The following is a 17,750-nucleotide window of genomic DNA, read 5'->3' as shown; positions in this document are numbered from 1 at the left end:
TGTGTGTGTGTAACAGTTCCTGGTGAAATCAGACAGACCCCTCACCATACCCGACTGAAGGCACATGTACCCAACTGTTTACCAGAAAATAAATGTATTGGAGGGTAGTAACACCCCAAACAACCCCACTAAAGCTACGCCCCTGCTGACTAGAAAAGAAGAGAAGATGAAATCCAAAAAACTCTCATATCACAGAATTGGCGGCTGGATTTGCTGTATATGGAGTACATCTAATGAACAAATCTTGAATATCAATATCCAACCTGCCTTTGTAAATTTAATAAACAAGACCGCACAATAAAATATTTGCCGGACTTTTCACTGAAAATAAATGTGAACTGTACAATATTTTAACTTTTACAACAGAGATTGTCACGTAATATTGTATAAGAGCAAAATACATGTATGTTCATGAAGATGAGAGGACTACATAACAGATTTCTTCTCCAAGCAGAAAGCAATTCAGAAACATCACATCATAATGGATAAAAAGTTGCCACTTACATCATTCCCCTCAAGTTCAAATACTTCAAATTGAAGCGATATTCGGTATTGTGCAGGGGCTACCACTTGCCACACACAGTTTTTGTTAGTTGGGTACTCCTTGGGCCAGCCGGGACTTGTGATTGTGCCATTAAGCTTGGTAAGAAACCCTCCACAGGCAGCTGTGAGCATAAGAAATCAAAACATTGACTGAGATACATGGAAGAATGCATTAAATATTGTACGTGCGAACAACTGAAGTTATTACTTAAAACCACAAGCAGGGTGCATTGCAATGTTTAGTGCTAGCATTACATCTGGTAGCTTAAAATTAAACAAGGCTTATACTTTAGGGAGAAGACAAGGCATATGTGATAATCCATGAGGAGACGCCAGAAGAGAATGTTTCCCCTGTTGAATCCCACATTCAATGGCCAAACCGTGTCCAGTCATGATGCTCTTTCTGCAAGGCGCAATGTAGAGCTGGAAGCAAACAATGACTAGTTTTGAAATGATGTGGAACTGTATGTAGTTCGAAGCAATTAAATAAAAAGCAACTAATGTTAAGATACATTAAAAGGTTCCAAAAGCACATATGGTTACGATGATGGTCAAACCAAATACAGATTTAAACCAGCATTAATTTTCATACAAATGGCCTTTTACAAACCATTTGCATCCAAATCATTTGATTAGAGAAACATGCGATTCAAAGTAAAAGATTCAGATTACTCAGCCAGAATAGCGACAATGTTTCACTTGTTAGCAGTGTAGCTTGTGGCATTGGTCAAAATGTTGTAGGTTCAAAGATGTTCCAACTTGGAGGGATATGGGCGTCCTTGGTGGAGTATTTTGGAAGTTCAGTCAATAGGAGGTCAGCACCTCTTGGTGATGTGCATTGTGGCTCTGGATACCGGTACTTCTTTATGCCTGTTTTTATTAACTTTTACTTTACAAATCACAATAGGAAGACATGTGCAAGTGGGTATCAGATATCTCGCCAAAAAGTACCACAATGGTGTGCACACCAGTCCTGCTCAATCAAACAGATCAACATGATTAATTCACATAACTGCATTAAAGGCAGTCCATAGGGGGCGTGGCTAATGCGCCACTCAAGATAGCCTCCTAACGGTGGAGGTCCGCTGCACCACGGATGATTCACAGCATTTTGGCACTTGACGGCGCCGTTTGAAGAGATCACATTTTTGGCACTACGGCAGGACTCCAATGTGATGAAGATGAGCCGTCTTCCTAGCTGAAGTGCGATGTGCTTCTCTTCATTCATGCAACATCGTGGTCATTTCTTCAGGAGTGGCTGCCATTTTGGATTCCTGGAACTTGTCTTCATGTACTCACACCTCACACAGGAAGGATTTTGTATACAGCAGGTCAGAATTTAAAATACGCAGAGTGAAAGTTCACCAATGACCTTATAATATGTTTTAATGAGAGAGACTCAATATCATTTTAATGCTTCATGTTTGAAGTGTTGGCTTCTCTGGAGATTTGGGGCATTTTGAAGTGGTACTACTGGAGTATTTAGTTTTACAAGCATTTTCAACGTATGGAAGCTCGCCAATACTCTTTACACTGTGATTTAATTTGAGTCATTGTCTTTATGTTGTCTTGTATGGCTTCAAGCTTGGAATTTTTATACTCCTGGAAGTGTAGGGCACTTTGAAGTGGCAATTCCTTGGTACAAGTTCAGCTGGAGGAACACCTATATCGTCATTATCCTGTCACTGGTTCACCTTCTAAGGGCAAATTAAAGAAACCACAATTTGTCTTTACACCTAAAGGTCGTCCCTTGGCTGGTTTGAATAATGACCCCACATCACTCGCGTCAACAGAAAGTCAATCTCTGACTACAGGAGAAATGGTTAACCCAGCCTCTGCTTGTTGTCCCTTGCTACACTCTATTGGCAATAAGACCTCACCACTTCACCACTGACAAATCAGGTTCCCCTATTTCCTTATAGATGTTGCTGGAGAGAATTCAGCTGTTGCACCCTTTTGTAGAAGAAACTAATTATAGAGTACAGCACCTAGAAGACAAGTGGTAGTCAATGGAAAATCGTGCATTTAGTGGTTCAGTATGAGACTCATAAAATCCACTCCTTAGAAAAAGAGGTGCACAAGCTTCAACAACATACACAGGATTTGGAAAACAGGAATAGGAGGAACAATCTACGCATTTATGGCCTGCCGGAAACCTTGGAGGAGGATGATCCTGTCTCCTTTTTTACTTCTTTTCTGCCTAAACTATTGGATATGCCTTCTTCAACCTCGCTCAATATTCAGAAAGCCCATAGACTTGGTCCTCGTCCTTCGCTTTCTACATCTCTGACCAAGCCCCGAGGAGTTATCATTCTCTTTCTCAAGTTTACTAGCTTGTTGTCGGTTCTTTCTGCAGCCAGGGTCAAACATCAAGTCTCTTGGTTAGGTCAAAGGGTGTTCCTTTATCAGGATGTTTCTAATACTACCACAACCAGAAGAAAATAATTTCTCAATCTTCGAGCACCTCTTTGCTCACTTGGGGCAAGATATGGTCTTTTTGACCCCTGCATTTTCAAAGTAACTTTCCAAAATAACACTGTGTCGTATGAAGATCCCAGCGGAACTTAAGTTTATTCAATCTCATACTTTGAGTAATATGGATATTGCTGGCCCATCTTGCGGTTGATCTTTCTGTCCATGTTTATTACTGTTCTCCCTGTTGTATTCTTCCAAGAAATTGTATTGTTTCTTTTATGACTCCTTAATATATCTCAGACTGTAATTCTTCGTATGTTTTATTGTATATGAGTGTCTTATGTTATTCTTTTGTTTTTCTTTCTCCTTGAAAATGAGTCACATGTCTTTCAGTATGTTCGGTCTGTTTTCCTAAGTGTTCTTGGTGCTAGTGGGGCTTGGCCTCCCTTACCCATGGACGTGTCATCGTCTTATGTGTCATCTCCATCCCAATTCCACTTTGTTCTTGTTTTCTTTTGCGGGTATGTTCTTTCAGTTGTCCTTTATGGATATGTACTGTCTCTTCTTTAGGCTTTTCTCTTTTCCTTGTTAGCTTTCCTTTTTCTGTTCTGTGTTTTCTTTCATCCTTTCCCTTACTCCTTTTAATCTCATCTTATCTTTGTATTGCTCTTTCTATCCCCTGTGTTATTTGATGGAATTTTCATATATGCCTCATTGTTTTCCAATACAATTTTTTCTTGTTATATATAATTCAGGGTAATCTCATGGAATATTAAAGGATCAATCAATCCAATTAAACGACAGAGTGTTATCCCATCGAGGCAAATCTAATCCTGATTTGGATCTTCTCCAGGAAACTCACCTTACACAATCCGAAGCTCTTAAATTTATTCGAGCCTGGGTTGGTTATGTGTTTCTTTCCACAGCGGTGAATAAAAAGAATGGAGTGGTGATATTGGGTAGAAAAATCCCTTAATGTTAATTTGGTTTCTCAACAAATAGAGGATATAGGTAGATGGATTATAATACGTCTTATTATAGACAAAATCCCCCTTCCTATTATGAATGTTTATGCCCCAACACAACCTGATACAGCTTTTTGGCCCTCCATTGCACAAAATTGTTCACAATTTCATGACTCTTAGTTTATTCTTGCAGGAGCCTATAATCAAATAATGGACCCATTTTTAGATAGACAATCCCCAGTTCATTTTTCGTCCCATAAAATGCAAAAGCAATTTCACTCAGTTATTCACAAAGGAGCCTTGGTGGACTCTTGGAGACTGTCTAATCCAACTGCCCGTGAGTTTACTTTTTACTCTGCGTCTCAGGGTTCCTTTGAACGATTGGATCATATATTCCTCTCAAAATCTATGGAACAGTTTATTATATAGTCACATATTTCTCCAATTGTGCTTTCCGACCATGCTATGGTTATTACAGACTTGGATTTGTTCCTCCCCCATCCCCCTTTGCATCGATGGAAATGTAACAATTATTTATTACAAGATACTCAATTCTCTAGCTCATTTATCGCTTTTACTTCAGATTTTTTTTCCTTCAATGACAATGCAGAAATTTCCCTTTCCTTGCTCTGTGATACATTTAAGGTATCGGCAAGGGATTTTATTCTAAACGATGTCTCCAGGAAAAAGAAGGCGTGGCTAAAAGAACATACTAATCTTCTATCAAAGATTAAATCCTTAGAAAGGAAGTTCTTCTCCTCTAAACTACCCTTGGACCTTAATGATTTGCTTAAAACCAAAATGCAATTTAACTCTATTTCTACGGAAGAAGCCTCTTCTGTGCTTCTTTGTAAAAGTGCACGTTATTATGGGGGGAAAATAAAGCTGGCAGGTTTTTAGCAAACTATATCAAGGGAAGAAAAGAGCGGCATATTATTGATTCAATTTCTACTTCAACTGGTAAATCTACTACTAGTCATCAAGATATTTTAGAAGAATTTGTTAGGTTTTATAAATCCCTTTATACACCTAATTCAATCTCTCCTTCCTCCGCAATTGTGGATTATTCACATCATACTCCTCACTCTGCTGTTCCTGATTTGGACTTTGACTCTTTAGAGGCTGACCCCTCTATTGAAGAAATTGCTGCATCCTTACAAGCACTTAACTTCTGGAAAAAGCCTGGTCCAGACAGTTTCACAATAGAATTCTATCTTCACTTCTCCAACATCTTTCTTCCTTATCTGTATCGCTTATTTAATCACTTCATTACATCTCGTACTACTTTTGGCACTTTCCAAGAAGCTATAGGTCTTATCCATAAGGATGGTAAAGACCCTCAGGAATGTACAAACTGTAGGTCTATCTCTTTACTGCCCCACCTTATAGGTAAGGAACAATCAGAGTTTATTAAGGGAAGGCTTATATCGGATTATGCAAGATTACTTCTGAATGTTCTTAGTAAAGCTCCTTCTTTTAAATCTTCTCTGGCAGCCATATCAATGAATGCTGAGAAGGCATTTGTTAGAGTAAATTGGGACTTATTATTTCACTCATTGAAATTGCATGGGTTTGGACCTAACATTATAGCTCTTATCTTATATCATGCACCCTGGGCATCAGCAAAGGCTAATGGCATGATTTCCTCATACTTTCCTCTCAATACAGGGGTTAGACAAGGTTGCCTACTTTCTATTTTATTATTTGTTTTAGCTCTAGAACAGTTTCCTTCTCGGATTCGTCTTAGTCCTTCTATCTTTGGTTTTCCTTATGGAGACCGACATTTAACATTTTCTGCTTATGCAGACGATATTCTCTTATTTCTTCTCCTGAAGATTCGCTACCTTCTCTGGTGCAAGAAATTTCTCTAGTTTCTACTGTCTCTGGATATAAAATGAATAAGGATAAAACAGAAATTCTTCTGCTTAATAAATATACATTCAGGTAATTCGAATTATCTTACTGGCTATCAGTGGTCCACTTCTGCAAAAAATAAATATTGGGGGTATGGTTTACTAACTCCATTCTTGATACAGTTAGAATTAATTTTACGAAACTTAGCACCAAAACAGATAAGATCCTCTCCTCTTGGAATCCTCTACTTTCTCATGGTGAGGCCGTTTAGACTCTATTAAAATGATGATTTTTCCCTTATTGTTATATCTCCTTTGCCAGTTCACATTCCCAAGCAGTTTTTTTTTTTTAAAATCAACACGTTACTACTCAAATTTCTTTGGAAACATAAAAAGTCAAGACTAGCATTAGCCACTCTACAAAATCGAAATTAACGGGAGGGGTTATTTTTCCTCACTGTTATGGTTATCATAGAGCTTTTGCTTTGCGCCAAGCAGCTCTTTGGACTCAGGATTTATCCTCATCCTTCTCTCCTCTATGGCTAGATATTGAATGTATTTCTCTTCTTCCCTTTAACTTTTAAGAGGTCCGATCTTTCACTACTAAGGTATCGCTTCTTCATTTCCCTATTTTGCGCAGTACGGTATCACTGCTCAAATCCACTTTTCTTCCACTTGCTCTATATACAGCCCTGTTTTTAAAAATGCTGATATGGTACAACTCCTTACTCAAGATAAATAATAGACCCTTTTTTGGGCGTACCAGGAAGGATAAAGGTTTAATGTGGGTATCTCAACTTTTTATAACAATTCCCCGATCTCTTTTCCTCAATTTTGTCTTACTTATCATTGCCCTAAGTCCTTTTATACTCACTTTTTATCATTAATGAACGTGTTTCTTGATGTTTATTTCTCCTTACAGAACTCAACGAAGACGGTTCCCCTCTCTTCCGGTATTACTGAGTTTCTGAAAACAGGCCTAGGGCTTTGGCTAGTTTGAATATTTCTCCCTTCTGGACCCCTCCAGAACCAAATCCAAATCTGAGCTTATATGGGAAAGAGATCTGTGAGTTTCTTGGACTATCACTTTTTGGAATACGCAATGGGCACGCATATATAAAATATCGCGGTCTGTTGCTATTACACAATCTCTATTTTTTGTCTATCATCGCTTATATTTTACTCCCTTACAATGCTCCAAATTCTCCTCTGATACCCCTGCTAAATGTTGGCCTTGTGACTTTCCCGAGGCAGATTTAATGCATATCTTATTTAATTGCCCTAATACCCGTAATTTCTGGTACAAAATTTGGGCCAGATTAAGAGGATTTTGATAGCCCTTTCAATATTGTTTATCTTTTTTTGGGTACACAGTCCAATTCGTTCCCTCCATATTTCCCTAACATTCAACTATTAGATATATTGTTAGCAATAGCTTTTCACCAGATTACTTTAAATTGGAAATCATCAGATAAGTTATCCTATAAAGTATGGTGGGATTCGGTGAGTTCTCATCATAAGTTGGATACTATGTTCTGTTTGCTATACAATGTACAGCTTCTCATAATGCGGTTACCTCTTAACTCATATCTCAACCAAGTTGATAGTGATGTATCAAATACTGTTTCTGTATCTTCTGAAAATCTCCGCCCTCCGTGAATTCTCTCTCTGTCCTCCTTTTAAATTAGAGTTAATTTTATGATATGTTTATAAATATTATGTTTCTCTTACTCTTATTGTATTGTTGTTATATAGTATATACTGTATTTAATAAAGTCTTTTAAACACAAAATAAGACAGTCAGTAGAGCCCAAATGTTGATACTGGGCTATAAAGAACAAAAGCAATTTTTTTTCCAGAAAAGCTATGAGATGGTTTAGATGAACAAGTTACTTACCTTCGGTAACAATGTATCTGTAAGAAACATTAGTTAGTTAGATTCCTCACCTTAGAATATCTCCAGGCGTCAGACTGGATCCGGAAGATTTTTCATCAGCAATAACCCTTGCGCGTCGCTAGGCGTCGTCTGCGGCTCCGCGTCCGTCGTCGGCGTCGTGCGCCGGAATGACATCGTCGGAGTACTTAGACGCCGCCCTCGCGCGCTGACGTCAGTTCTTGTACATAGCTTTCCGCGCCAGGAACGCAGAGCCATGCAAAGACCGACACTGGTGCCAAAAATAAAATCTAGGGGCATGAAAAGGATAACCTTAACCCTAGATGTCAGTTCGCAGAACGGGGAGGATGGGTGGGTCGGTGAGGAATCTAACTAACTAATGTTTCTTACAGATACATCGTTACCGAAGGTAAGTAACTTGTTCATCTGAAAGAAACACGTTAGTTAGATTCCTCACCTTAGAATAGATACCCAAGCAATACCATCCCCGGTGGTGGGTCTGCGAACCAAGATCACACCAGAAAGTCCTGGAGGACAGAACGGCCAAAGAAGCCATCCCTCCGGACTTGGCTGTCAAGGCAATAATGCCTGGCAAACGTGTGTAGCGAAGCCCACGTCGCCGCCTGACAGATGTCCTGCAAAGGGACACCCTGTCCCAAAGCAGTAGTAGCCGCTGTGGCCCGAGTAGAATGGGCGCGCAGCCCAACAGGAGGGTCCTTTTTTGCCAAGGAACAACAAATTTTGATGCACAAAACGACCCACCGAGAGATGGTCCGTTTGTGCACAGCTTTCCCCTTCTTAGCACCCACATATCCAACGAAAAGTTGGTCGTCCACCCGGAACTGCTTTGTGCGGTCCAGATAAAAGGAGAGCGCACGTTTTGGGTCCAGACGGTGGAGTCTCTCTACCTCTTTGGAAGGATGCGGAGGCGGAAAGAAGGTGGGCAAGGTGACAGACTGCCCAAGATGAAAGGGGGTCATCACTTTCGGAAGAAAGGAGGGACGAGGCCGAAGGACAACCTTGTCCGGATGAACAGAGAGAAAAGGAGGCTTTGAAGATAAAGCCTGGAGCTCACTCACCCGTCTAGCCAAGGTGATGGCTACCAGAAAAGCAGTCTTAAGCGTCAGCAGACGAAGAGGACAATTATGAAGAGGCTCAAAGGGAGCGCACATTAGAAATGTGAGAACAAGATTCAAGTCCCACTGAGGCATTACAAAAGGGACAGGAGGGAACGTGTGAGTAATGCCTTTTAGAAAGCGTGTAACTACAGGGGACTTGAAAAGAGAAGGCTGATCAGGAAGCCGCAAGAAGGCAGAGATGGCAGCAAGATAACCTTTCAAGGTGCCCAGGGCAGAGCCCTGCCGGGCCAAAGAAAGAAGAAAGAGGAGAACCTCAGAAAGAGGGGCGGAAAGGGGATCCACAGCCTTTGCTGTGCACCATGCCACAAATTTGTTCCACCGGCAGGCGTATACCGTCTTTGTGGAGGGACGCCTGGCTGCCAGAATGATATCACAGACTTCAGGAGGCAAGTCAAATGGCATCAACTGCCGCCGCTCAATCTCCACGCATGGAGGTGGAGGCTGGACAGGTTCGGGTGGAGGACCGTCCCCTGCTGCTGCGACAGAAGATCCTCCCGAAGGGGCAGACGTATCGGAGGATCGGTCAACATACTGAGTAGCTCGGGATACCAGTACCTTCGTGCCCAATCTGGAGCCACCAAGATGACTTGGGCCCGGTCGTGCCTGATCTTCTTCAGCACTCTGGGCAGAAGTGGTATAGGCGGAAAGGCGTACAACAGACCGCAACTCCACTCGTGACGAAAAGCGTCGCCGAGCGAGTGCCGCCTTGGAAATTCCAACGCGCAGAACTGCTGACATTCCGCGTTCTCTTCGGTGGCGAATAGATCTAACCAAGGCTCTCCCCACTGCTGAAAGAGACCTTGCGCCACCTCGGAGTTCAGACGCCATTCGTGATCCATCATGCACTGGCGGCTGAGTTCGTCTGCTCTGGCGTTCAGAGAGCCCGCCAGATGTTGAACCACTAGGGTGACACCCTGGTGTTCCAGCCATGTCCAGAGGCGCAGAGCCTCCTGACAAAGGGTCCATGACCCCACCCCGCCTTGTTTGTTGCAATACCACATGGCGGTGGTGTTGTCCATGAACACCTGCACGACACTTCCCCTGACAGAGGGAAGGAAGGCTTTCAGTGCAAGTCGGATCGCTCTCAACTCCAAAAGGTTGATGTGGAGACGAGACTCCGCCGGAGACCAGAGGCCTCTGATCTCCGCCTCTCCCATATGGCCACCCCAACCCAGGAGGGACGCATCCATCACTACGACATGCTCCGGTTGGGGAAGGGAGAGGCTCTTGCCCGTGACCCAATCGCGGTCCGTGAGCCACCACTGCAACTGCTGTGCAGTGACCTCCGAGATCAAGACATGGTCGGACAGGTTGCCGTGATGCTGGGCCCACTGAAACTTCAGGTCCCACTGCAGAGCCCGCACTAGTAGGATGCAGGACGCCATCAGCCCCAGAAGCCGCAACACTAGCCTGACCGAAACCCAGGATAGAGGCCGAAAGATGGGAATCAGGGCCTGAATATCCCGGACCCGCTGTTCCGGTGGATGGACCCGGAACTGCGCCGAATCGAGAACCGCTCCGATGAAGAGGAGCTTCTGAGAGGGACTCAGGTGTGACTTCGGCACGTTGATGGAAAACCCCAGCAAATGCAGGAGATCCGCCGTAGTCTGGAGGTGGGAGACGACTGCCTGGGGCGAGCCCGCCTTCAACAACCAGTCGTCGAGATAGGGGAAGACTGGAACCCCTGATCTGCGCAGATGAGCTGCGACCACCGCCATCACTTTCGTGAACACCCGAGGGGCACTGGTGAGGCCGAAGGGGAGCACGGTAAACTGAAAGTGCTCTTGGCCCACCGTGAACCGCAGGTAACGCCGGTGGGCCGGCAGGACGGGAATGTGGAAATATGCGTCCTGCAAGTCCAACGCTACCATCCAGTCTCCAGGGTCTAGGGCAGCTAGAACCTGAGCCAAAGTTAACATCTTGAACCTTTCCTTCCGGAGGAAGGCATTGATGTTCCGGAGGTCCAAGATAGGGCGTAGGCCCCCTTTGCCCTTCTTGGGAACCAGAAAGTAGTGGGAATAACAACCATGACCTACTTCTGGGCTCGGAACGCGCTCGACGGCCCCCTTGGCCAAGAGGGCCGAAACCTCCTCGTGGAGAAGATGCAAATGATCCCCCGAGATACGGTGGTGCTGCGGTGGCATGGCTGGAGGGGTCGTCTCGAAGGGGAGGGAGTAGCCCCTTCGGACGATTTGCAGCACCCACCTGTCCGATGTGATGGACAGCCAGTGGAGCAGGTGATGGCGAACTCTGCTGCCCACTGGCGTGGAATGGGCCTGAAAGCTCGGACTAGGAAGGCTTTGAGACGGATGCTGCCGGGGTGGATGTGGGCTGACCGCGTCGTCCTCCAGAACCGCCTCGGCGGAAACCACGTCCGCGACCGCGCGCAGGTTGGTTCTGCGGCTGGTGGCTAGGCGTACATGAGGAGGCCCCCTTCCTTGGCCACGAAAGGGGCGAAAGGTGGAAGTTTGCGTCCGCGGGGCCGAGAGGCCCAAGGACTTGACCGTAGCCCGGGAGTCCTTAAAGCGATTCAGCGCACTGTCCGCTTTCTCGCCGAATAGGCGAGTGCCATCAAAGGGCATGTCCATGAGGGTGCTCTGGACATCGCCCGAAAAGGACGTGGACCGCAGCCAAGCGTGACGTCTAAGCGCCACCGAGGTAGAAATCGCCCTACCCAGCGAGTCCGTAGTGTCAAGCCCACATCTGATAGCATGTCGTGCTGCATCCCTCCCATCGGCCAGAGCCTGGGTAAGTCGTGTCTGGACCTCCTCCGGACACAGGGGCAGCACGTCCTCCACCGTATCCCACAGAGAGTGGGAATAACGGTCCAAGAGACAGGCGGTGTTCAAAGACTGCAGGCCCAAACTAAGGGAGGAGAACAGCTTTTTGCCGAACTGTTCCAGTCTCTTGGAATCCCGGTCCGGCGGAGCGGTCGGGAAGGAGGATTGGGAGGTAGAGGCCTGGATAACCAGGCTCTCGGGGGTAGGGTGTTGGGACAGAAAACTGGGGTCGCCCGGAGCAGGACGGTGGCGCCTGGCGACGTTCCTGTCCACAGGAGGGACTATGGAGGGCTTGGACCAGGTGCCCTGCAGAACGTCAGTGAGGGCCTCATTGAATGGCAGCAGAGGCTCAGTGGAGCTTGCTGCAGACTGAAGCACCTCAGTGAGGACGTTAGTCCTCACAGCCACGGCAGGTAGCTCGAGCCCAAGGGCTGCGGCCGCCTTGCGCAGCACCACAGAGAAAGCAGCACCCTCCTCCGAAGCCACAGTCGGAGGAGAGATGAATCCAGTGTCTGGAGAGGTATCCAGACCACTGGCCTCCCCCAGTTCATCTGCCCAGTCCTGTGACAGTTGAGCCTGAACGGCCATAGGATCCTCGGATCTCTCCCATTCGCCCCCATCATCCGATTCCTGGTATGCAGGAGGAAGGATCGGAGCCGGGCAATAGACAAAATGTGTCTCCAGTGGCGCCGAACGCGGCGTCCATCGACGCCGTAATGGAGCCGGGCCCGGACCGGGGCTGAAACGGGGCTCGACGCCGAGCGGAGCCGGCGTCGGGGGTGGAACCGGTGTCGACGCCGGTGGAGGAGGCGTGACGAGGTCGACCGGCGTCGGCGGGGACTCGGGAACGGGTCCCTCGGGCGCTTGCGGCGTCGAGGCCGGAGCCGTCGACGGCACCGGGGCCGGAGCCGCCGGCAGGCAAGGTTGCCCAGTCGGGTCCGCGGGGCCCGAAGGCGCGCCAGCGGGCGTCGACGGCGGAGCCAGGTTCCTCATGGCCGAGAGGAAGGCACTGACTTCCGCCGGCGTCGCGTCAGTCCCAGGGACCGGCGGGTATGGGGACTTGCGCGGCGCCTGCGGCTCCGCAGGAGCCGCGGGGGTGGAACCACCCTGACCCTCGGCCGAGTCGCGCGACCGGCGTGGGGAGTCTGAAAGAGCGGTGTCGCCTCTTGGACTTCTTGGAGTGCTTCGACTTACCAGAAGACTTGGAGCCAGACGATCGATGATGACGTCGGCTGCGGCTCCGCGACCGATCCTTGGACCTCCTCCTGGACCGGGATCGAGAGGGGCGCGGAGCCGAGTGGCGAAGCTCGAGAAGCTTACGGGACCGCTCCCATCTAGCCTTCGAGGTCAGGGCCTTGCAGTCCGAACACGACGCCGCGCCGTGGTCGAGGCCCAAGCAGTAAAGGCACCGGCGGTGATGGTCCGTAACCGACATCAAGCGGTTGCAGTCAGCACAGGCTTTAAAACCAGGCATCCTACCGGCACCGGAGTCGAGACAAGATCAAAAAGGATCGAAAAAAGTTAGTCAAAAAGTGACTAAAGGGGTAGCTCTCCCGGATCTGCGCTTACTGGCGCGGAAAAAAGAAGAACTGACGTCAGCGCGCGAGGGCGGCGTCTAAGTACTCCGACGACGTCATTCCGGCGCACGACGCCGACGACGGACGCGGAGCCGCAGACGACGCCTAGCAACGCGCAAGGGGTATTGCTGACGAAAAATCTTCCGGATCCAGTCTGACGCCTGGGGATATTCTAAGGTGAGGAATCTAACTAACGTGTTTCTTTCAGATGTCAAAATTTTGGCAAGTCACTACATAAGACTGGCCCACACATGAATTAATCTTCGCCCACTACTTATAATGTTATAGGCCTGTACGCAAGGCAGTCCCAGGTAGAAAAGAGTAGAGGCAAAATGGAACAAAAGACTTAACTCTTGTGTCTAAATAAAGGGGAGGAAAAACAGTAAAGAAGAAAACAGAAGGATTTGCAAGTAATTGTGGCAGCTAGAGCTAGCCAATTCCGTGACCTCCAAGTTTGTACTTGATCTTCAGAACTCAACTGAAAGGATTTCAACAGTTAGAGTTGAAGTAATAGAAGGTGAGGATGGACTCTGGGAGACCAGGTTAGAGGGAATCAGCATTTTATAGTTTGGGGTTTATCAGTGCTCGTAGTATTAGTAGCGTAAACAAACAACACAACAACCGAATTCTGAGTGGACCCTTAGTAATCAGGTAGATTTTTACGACATTGGTTCCATTAACTTACTCACATAGAAACCTTGAAATAACAAATCACTCCTTAAGAAGCAAAAGAACATTTAAATGAAAGTACCTAAGTATATTTATAATTACAGCAAATTAATAACAGTGTCTTTTTCCATGATGGCCTTGGGAAAAGCTTGTTAACATCCAGTGTTTGATGCAGTTGAAGCATTGTTTAATTCATTATACACAATAGAAGTATACCCTGAAGAAAGAGAAAATCAATGAGATACGACAAGGGTGAAAAAAGGAAAAAGTGTTTTTAAAAAGACCCCTCACTCACCAACCTAGTTGGTGACATGCTTCATCATAGGGGTCCCACCCGAGTAGCCGAATGCTACCCGGCTGTGCTACAACACCTGATTACAGTGGGGCAGGTTATTCGCAACGATGATGCAGGTGGGTGAAAAAGTGAGTTTAAAATTGTCTTTATTGTACTCACTAAATCTTTAATATGGAGCAATAAGACAAGATTAAAACCAAGGTGTGATGCAAAGAGTAGGCTAAATTGACCTACGGTATCTATATAAAATGGTGATCGTGGTGGTCTACATGTTTCAACCTGTTAGTGATATTACTAGGTTTTCTTCAGGACCTATACAAAGACCCGAGCGGTATGCACACGCTAAGGTGCACCACGTCTCTGGGTCACTCGTGAACTATGCCGTGTACTTAGGGTATGGTAACCTCTCAGTCTTCTGTGAAAGGAAAACAATCTGGAAAATAAATAAACAGTCACACATAGTTCAAGTTATTATCGTGTGCTGATCATTACATTCCTCTCATTCGTGGCTTCATTGTGAGCTTTTTTTACATGGCACGTGCAGATTTGCACACACACCATGCACAACATACAGTTAGTGCGTTGTGAATACATATAATACTGGTGATGATATACCATTCTCGAACAGGAGAGTAAACCCACCCCTATTCGTGTGAACATACCCACATTAAACATTTTTCAAGTGGGTGTCTCAATGCTCAACACAAAGGGAGTGTGCTTTTTTGTCGGAGCTATTCAAATATACGTGTGCACATCTAGTGCCAATGCGAACAGACTGTGCAAACACGTGGGGAAAGGGGATGCAAGACTAAGGCTTACTAGAGACTAGCTCCTGTCTCGCCTCATGGAGACTGGGGGGGGTGGGGGCGCTGGCTCTAGTCACACTCTGTGAATGTAAAATTTAAAGCAGTATTGCGGTTTTGTTGACACATACCTTAAAAAAGTGAGATCAGGGTCAAGAGGAGCCCACCTGTGTTAGAGATCCATTTACTTCGTCAAACCATGCCGCCCGTTCTCAACCTAGGTAGACGCCCTGCGCGGAGTCCCGAGGATCCCTCGGTGAGCGTCCCCATTGTTTTTAACCCGGAAAGGTGGCGGTGTATTTCCTGACACGTGACGCGTTAGGTCGTCGCGTGATCACGTGATGATATAAAAGGGGCGTGGTTGAGGGAGGGTCAACTTCATTACACTGTGCAATGGAAAACAGCCTCAATGCTGATTTGTAAATATTACCTGAGCTGTATATTCAAGGAGAATGTAAAAATGTCCCAATACCTTTTAGAACAAGCAGTCAGAAATTTAACAGCTTGTTAACGAATAGGTGTGTCGTTGTGTTAAAGATAAGTTGATCTCATTCCTTACAACTGATTGTATGGTGCTCACGATATGTATCCCTCTATATAAGTGGCATAACCTAGTTCTTGGGGACACAGTCTGCAAAAATAACAGTGGTGGAAGGCAGGGCAAAAAACGTTCTGTCTCACGTAGAAGAAGGGGCCAATGGGAATGTTATCTCTGTTTCACAGAATTCCACAGGATATTATCATTTAACCCATTCTTGTGTGAAGACAATCTATATACCCAATGTTGATCTTTTTCAAAAAAGCATTGTTGAGTCTGTTCGCTGGTTCTGATTTGTTCTATAACTGTCCATTTCATGTCATTTGTAGTGTGGTTGGCCTGGAGGAAGTACTCAGTCAGTTTAGTTGTCACTTTCTTGCACCTGACAGTGCTACGATGTTCACATATCCTTTGTTTGATTTTTCTTCCAGTCATACCAACGTAATGTAGGCTGTATGGGCATGTTATGAGGTATTCAACGTTCATAGATCTTTCCTTGAACCCCTATCACGCTTTTGTGATTATTTTCTGAAAACCCTGGTACAAAACACAGAAACCTATTTACAGGACACTAAGGGCCAGATGTAGGTGGCCAAATAGCGATCGTTAACGCTGAAATTAGCAGAATTCCAGTGTTTGGCTGCGAGCAATGTAGGTGAGTTTAAACCTACTAGCAAAATAAGGAATCGCAAAATTGCGATTCCTTATTTTGCTCTTGCAATTAAGGAATCGGAAATTGCGATTCCTTAAATGCAATGTAAGTAGCACAAAGTAAGTGCACTTTAGCCTTAAGGAATTGCTAATTACCACCAACTTCAAGTTGGTGGTAATTAGCGATTTCCTTTTAAAAAACATTTTTTTGCATTTTTTAAAGTGCCATGTGGCACACATTCATGCCCTTAGGGCATGTATGTGCGCCAAATATGCACACATGCATATTTCAGAAGTGCAACAGGGTGTCCTTTTGACACCCTGGCACCCTTGTAATAGCGCCCGCTATTTGCCATTTGTTAATAGCGAATTGCTAATAATGCATATCTTCCCATTCATTCCAATGGGCCTCCTAGCCTATAGAAATGAATGGGTAGGTATTCCTTATTAGCTAATCTCAATTTGCGATTCGTTATTGAGGAATGTTAAGGAATCGCTAATATTTCAGCGATTCCTACCTACATTCATTTTTGCGAGTCCTTAATAGCGAATCGGTAAAATTCGCTATTAAGGATTCGCAAATTTGATTTTACCTACATCTGGCCCTAAGAGTTTACTCAACCTCCTACAGGATATTACTGTGGGTGAGACAATGATCCTGGTGAGCTTCGACATCGAAAGCCTTTATACCAGTATCCCTCAGGATGACACCCTGGAAGTGCTCAGAAAGGCTCTGAACGATACAGAATGGACGTACACAACACGGAAACATTTCATCCTCGAGTGCGCCACGTTAGCCCTTAAAAGAAACTACTTTGAATTTGAGGGGGATCTGTACCTCCAAACCGGTGGGACTTTAATGGGAAGCACCTTCACCCAGAGTGTGGCAGGGCTTTACGTCTTTGATTTTGATAAGAAATATATATATTAGTTGATGCCAACCCTTTCTCCTCACACATTGTGTTTTCGAAGAGATACATTGATGATGTCCTTGCCATTTGGCAAAGACTGAGTAACATCCTAATGGATTTCATCCCATATATCAACACTTGTGACAGAAACTTGAGGTTCACCCACTCGATGGACCACAACATGATGGTGTTCCTTGACATCGTTATCACTAAGGAAAACGGGAAACACGGACATACCACAAACCAACTGCGAAAAACAACTTGCTTAGGTTCGAGAGCTTTCATCCCAGGGCACGGAGGGAAAATTTGCCCTATGGACAATACCTCAGATTAAGGCGCAATTGTAGCAAAGTCTCCGACTACTGAACCCAAGCAGCCGACCTCTCCAAAAAACTCGGAGAGAGGATACCCTGATAAAATACTGAACACTTGCTAGAAATGTGCACAGAACCAACATCAGGATACCCTCCTAGAAGAAAAAAGAACCACAGTGAAAGACATACCATTGACATGCGGTACGACATGTAGCACGGTCTCCAACCAGGTGACACGTTCTATCAGCAAGCACTGGGGGATTCTCCAGACAGGAACCCTACACTGGAAAAAACCCTTATTTTCCTTCAGGGAGGCAAGGAGTCTTAAAGACAGACTGGTAACCACCTGTCCTTGAACGCATGGGGCCTACCTAACATTATGGGCCACTTCCCCTGCGACAAT

General features: G+C 45.6%; 1 protein-coding gene across 1 annotated transcript in view; it reads right to left on the bottom strand.

The window, feature by feature from the left end:
• The window catches only part of TLL2 (tolloid like 2), a 2,438,103-nt gene that overhangs the window by 534,636 nt on the left and 1,885,717 nt on the right, over positions 1-17,750 (bottom strand). Inside the window, exon 15 of the mRNA XM_085603672.1 lies at positions 505-665. Within this exon, the coding sequence (XP_085459798.1) occupies positions 505-665 (161 nt within the window). The remainder of the gene's footprint in view (positions 1-504; positions 666-17,750) is intronic.

The sequence above is a fragment of the Triturus cristatus genome, chromosome 1_2, assembly GCF_964204655.1.
Source record: "Triturus cristatus chromosome 1_2, aTriCri1.1, whole genome shotgun sequence".
NCBI lineage: Eukaryota > Metazoa > Chordata > Amphibia > Caudata > Salamandridae > Triturus > Triturus cristatus.
This window is presented reverse-complemented; position numbering and strand designations above follow the sequence as displayed.